Source organism: Montipora foliosa, chromosome 11 (assembly GCF_036669935.1).
Source record: "Montipora foliosa isolate CH-2021 chromosome 11, ASM3666993v2, whole genome shotgun sequence".
NCBI lineage: Eukaryota > Metazoa > Cnidaria > Anthozoa > Scleractinia > Acroporidae > Montipora > Montipora foliosa.
Genome location: NC_090879.1, coordinates 31,836,467 through 31,841,962, shown reverse-complemented (window position 1 = coordinate 31,841,962; position 5,496 = coordinate 31,836,467). Strand labels below are relative to the sequence as shown.

At 40.2% G+C, this 5,496-nt stretch overlaps 1 protein-coding gene across 1 annotated transcript in view; it reads left to right on the top strand.

The window, feature by feature from the left end:
* LOC137975237 (glutathione hydrolase 1 proenzyme-like) overlaps positions 1–5,129 on the top strand; it is a 14,560-nt gene extending 9,431 nt beyond the window's left edge. The window contains exons 6-8 of the mRNA XM_068822324.1: positions 193–380; positions 1,101–1,341; positions 2,244–5,129. Of these exons, the coding sequence (XP_068678425.1) occupies positions 193–380; positions 1,101–1,341; positions 2,244–2,513 (699 nt within the window). The 3' untranslated portion in view covers positions 2,514–5,129. The remainder of the gene's footprint in view (positions 1–192; positions 381–1,100; positions 1,342–2,243) is intronic.
* Positions 5,130–5,496: the final 367 nt, after the last annotated feature.

Genomic DNA, 5,496 nt, shown 5'->3' with positions numbered 1-5,496 from the left:
TAAGAACATCTTAATTAAGAACGTTTTCAACCTCAGTCACATCGCAAAAATATGTAAAAACGTTCAGCCTCAGCCACAAAATTAGACGTTATAAAAAAAAAAAAGAGTGCATCTCTATGAAACCCTTATAATATCATTGCTTGGACTTTCAGTGACTCAGGAGGTGCCTTTAAACTTTTCTTTTTCCCATAGATTGTCTCTAAGATGACAAACCAAACGTTTGCAGAGTCGTTGCGGCAAAAGATTTGGGACAATCAAACCCACAGCAATGCCTCGTACTACGGAAACTTGCAGTTTGCAGAAGACTACGGAACCTCGCATCTGTCTGTCTTGTCACCGAACGGAGATGCTGTGTCTCTGACTTCCTCGATTAATTATTAGTAAGTATCAAACAAATTGTAATCAATGATTCCGCACGAAAGGCGTTTTAGTTCGTAAGTGAAAGAGTTTGACAACAAACCATTGTTTACCTCCGACGTAAGATAACTTAGGCAAGTACTGGTCCTTTTAAGCTGCCGTTAAACATTCTACAGTCGCTTTCCTCAAGAAACTGCCTTTATTTTCGCGTTTTGATGACGACTCTTCAAGTTACGCAATAAAAACGTTTTGATCAGGATTTGTTTTGATTTAAGAGTTACCGGTTTTTGCTTTGTAACCCACTGGCAGGCTCGTTCAAACTAAATAGTAATACGTATTCATATTATTTAACAGAATTATCTTCTCGTGTGTACGACTGAAAGAAAATTAATTCGTTGTAGGGAACTAGACGGTTTGTTTACGGCTTGAAGTTGTTTAGTGACTCACCCTGCGAACGGTTTGTGTTAATGGGTTGCTTCGATTTTCTGTCGCCGAAAGATGCGCAGCCGAAAGCTACTGAATGGAATGGAGCCATTGAGGGAAATTTATTGTGCGCCATTGGTCGAAATGAACATCTCAGCTCATTGGAGCCTGTTCGCAGGCTATCTAATAAATCTGAAGTGATACGCAAACAAGCTATACAAACGTAACGGACTAAATTAATTTGACTTAAATGAACGGCCCAAACTTGCCCCATTTACCACATCAACTGAATAAATTTCAAACGGTACTCTTTGTTCCAGCTTTGGATGTAAATATCGTTCCACAGATACTGGAATAATATACAACAACGAGATGGCTGATTTCTCAACACCAGGCGAAGATAATCCAGATGGCATAGAACCTTCCAAAAGCAACTTCATCAAACCCGGAAAAAGGCCGCAGTCCTCTATTTCGCCTGTCATTTTCACTGATGAAAATGGACGAGTAAGACTGGTAGCGGGTGCTTCAGGGGGTCCGCTTATTACAACAGCGGTTTGTCTGGTGAGTAACGCATGGCTACGCGAGAGATTCCATGACTCTTCCAAATACATTTTGCCATAGATTTGAGGTAGTTGTTTTTCAAGGGCCTTATTCGCGCGGTGGCCTATTGGCTATAGACAACGGATTTCGTACTCCGAGCCTCGAGTTGAAATGTTTGGAAACGAGTTTCGGTGCGCAAAAACGAAAGCTTTCAATGCCTCGGGATTCAAGATGTCCGCCGTGTGATTGAGGCCTATTATGTCATGTTTTAATCTTGAAGACATAATGAAACAAAGAACGCGACAGGGATGACGTTGATTGTTCAGTTCATAAGATAACTAAATAAACTTCACCAAGGTGGTGGAGTTTGGCTCCAACAGTGTGCCCTCCAGAAGCTGAAACTCCTTGCCCTTGTTTCTGCGAATTGTGCCGCGGCGAAGGGTTGCTCAACACCCCACACAATTTATGAACAAGGGTTGTGAGACGGGGCCTATGGCTTAACGGTCTTCTCGGAAAAGAAGTGTTGTGAAATCCTCGTTCCCAGGGCTTTTCACCACCAGGGCTCTCGTTGGTGAGACGTCCTGGGAACGAGGTTGGTAATGTGACTTTAAGTCCTTATGTATTGGACCGGAGTTCGAAACCACGCCCTCGGTCAGTGTAAAACCTATTGACCCAGTCGGTAGCAGTAAGGCGTATCAGTTTTCTTCCATTGACTTTTGGTATTCTTTATAGCACTTTGAGGCGAACTTTGGCGAATGCTTAATTTCGATCTTGTTGAACTCTGACTCTAAGCCGGATTTATTGGACGCCCGAGACCTACCCCTGCGCAAGGGAATGCTAATTTTCAAGAGGAAAACGTGTTGATTGCTCGAAGTATAGAACTAACACACTTTAATGTTGAAGATGGGGTCTTTTCCTTGCAGGCTGTTATGAATGAGCTTTGGTTTTCACGTGGCATTTCGAAAGCCGTAGACGATCCTCGTGTTCACCACCAACTTTTCCCTAAGACAGTTATGATCGAAAAGCCTCCTTACAGCATCCCCCAAGGGATTCAGGACGGTTTGCGGTTGCGCAAACACAACATTACAGCTAGCGATGATTCTGCGGCCGTGCAAGCGATAGTTAAAATCAAGGACAGGGAAATTTACGGCAAAAGTGACCCAAGAAAGCATGGATGGCCGGATGGATTTTAAAAGAGGAGCTTTTATATTTATTAATTCGTGATTAGATAGCCGCTGGTCTTGTTTACATTTTAGATGATGCTGATTAAAATCTACCCAGTTTTTACTTCGGCAAAGAAGATAATTTGTATCATGCTTCAAATTACGTACTGCTCTTTTGGATTTCTCAAATTGAACCATTTATATTCGAACTCGGATTTTGCGTATCTAGCTTTCAGATTGGTTTTATTATTCAATCTCGGTTAGCAGCTTATATACCGTATGAACTAATATGGAAACCGGCTGACTGCGTCAAGTATTGCCAAACTGAGAACTTTGTGCGGGAAGCGAAATTTTAATTTTCAAGTGTCCAAGCGGAAATTTAATAAAAAAATTATTCCATTCGCGCTTGTTGGATATGAGACTGGTGATAGCCAACTCGGTGCTTCGTGTCTCGTTGACTATTTTCCATCTCATATCCAACAAGCGCGAATGGAAGAATTATTAATTTTTAAATTCTCAACCTCAGATAATGCAATTCTAGCTTTCTCATTGGTTCACTGGATCTCGGTTACCAGCCATTATACCTGCGTTTGACCTTATATGGAAATGAATGCGGCAAATGTCGCTCTGCATGAAATTTTTTGGCCCTGAAGTCAAATAAATTTCCGGTCGTTTCTTAAACTGAAATAAAATTTAGCAAAACCGAAAGTTAAAAATTTAATAAAACAATTATTCCATTCACCCTTTTTGTATACGAGATTGGTAATAGCGAACTCGACGCTACGCGCCTCGTTGGCTATATCCAAAAAGCGCAAATGGAATAATTATTAATTATTATCTTCTCAACCTCGGATAATGCATTTCGCGTGCTCTGATTGGTTCACTCAATCTCGGTTATCAGCTCATGTACCTTAGTTTGACCTTATATGGTAAATGATTGCGTCATGCGTTGCTAAACTAAAATTTTTTCGCCGGAAAGCGAGATTTCTCTTTGAATAAAATACAAAAAAGAAAAAAACTTTTTCTGTGGAAAGTTTGAATCAATTCCGACGTTTAGAAGTACGCGAAAAGGCAAGAATGTTTTTGTGATGAGCCTACGTCTGTCTGAGCACAAGGTATAACACAACATCACATCTTCATCAAGTTTTCTCGATTTCGCTTGGATTTTCTCGCTTTTTCGCTCGTATTTCGTACTTCCAAATTTTTGGAGTTAAAGGAATTTAATAAAACAATTATTCCATTCGCGCGTGTTGGATATGACACTGGTTGGTTATAGCCAACTCTGCGCTTCGCGCCTCGTTGGCCATTTACCGTCTCATATCCAACGCGCGCTCATGGAATAATTGTTAAATATATTTGCATAACAGTAAGAATTCTATTTTCCCATTCCCGACTCCAAAGCTTTTTGGAGTTTGTTGTATCACCGCGCCCATTTCACGTGCACGTGATCCACATGTGATTGACCACGCCACCGAAAAAAATGCGCACGCATTTGTCCTGTCTTGTCAAGCCTGTACCCTAACATACAGTGTAATTCGTGATAAACATAAATTAGCATATATAATTTACTATTATGCCAGTAAAGACGTATGAGAAGCCAATTAGTATTTTTAACAGGAGTGTGTGTTTGTTTTCAATGACGAGGGATTTTAAGCATGGACAACGGCAACGTCATTGAAAACGTCTCTCCAAAATATAACTTGGCGCTATCGCAAGTATTTCGCGATTATTCCGTCTTGTTCACATTCATCGATATCTGTACAACATGGGTGAACTATCCTGGAACCGGATGGGTAAGAACGGTTTTAAAATCAAAAATAGAAAATAAAAGGTTCATTGTCATATGCTCACGTTGTCGTCAAAACCTAAAATGTGGTGATTTCACGTTGTTGTTTGTCAAGTACGGCAAAAAATGCAAGGAAATTAGTGCTGTACGTGCACGAGTATTTTCCTCTTTTAACCAATCATATTCTTGCTTTGTGGCGTTGTCTTTGCCTTAGCTGTGGTCTTTGCTTAAACTCCCTATTAATAGTTGTGGTTACACTAGCCCTTTTACCCATGGGTAAATAGCGTTTATTGTCCCAGTTCTGTGAGTAGTCCTTATAGCTCATGCTGCTTTCATCGTTGCATCCTACTTTGCTCTGTTGTCTGCAAAGGCCTATAACGATACCCTATAGCTATAAATCGTGTGATGTCGCCGTTACATAAGGCTCTAAAAAAAGGGGTACTTTGGGGTGGCCTCTCCTCACGATCCCGTTAGCTACCTCGCCAGAAATTAAGTCCATCCTTGAGGATGTTCTTATGATAGATAACAATTTATTGCTGTTAGTTGTAGATCTAACGTATTGAATTTCACTCAAATGTCTTCCTCTGTAGGGATCTAGATTATTATTCCTCTTGTATAGATGTCGATAGGCTTCAAAGTTCAAGCGGCTTCATTTTGATAAAATGTTAACATCTGTTCTGTACCTTTAAGAATAAATTAACTGCAAAATATGTACTTTCCCGTTTTCCCGTAGGCACTTCAACATTTACATGATACAAAGACGAAGAAATAACTATATATTATACCTGTTACAGGTTGAATTAAAAGTAAGGTTTATTTTAATTTCAACCTAGCTTGATTTTTTCATCCTAGGTCAATTTTTTTCAACCTATTGTAGGTTATTATGAACTGTCTAAAAAAAGGGTTTTCCCTTTTTTGGGGGATGTAATTAAAAAATGGGGCCTGGATTTTTAGGGGGGATAAAAACGAAAATAATAAAACAAACACTATTTACATTCCTCCTCCACTTTTCCCTTGCCTTCCGTTCTTCTTCCACTTACCGCCTCTCCCTCTCCTCCCTTTCCTTCCCTTCTTCTTTGCTGTCCTTACATTACTACCAACAGACTGTGACACTTACGTTGAGCTTCAACAACATTCCATTGGACGTCCGAGATTACTTCCTGGAGTCAGACACCGCTCTCCTTCAATGCATTGAACGCATTTTTGAAAGTATCGAACCGATTTCAG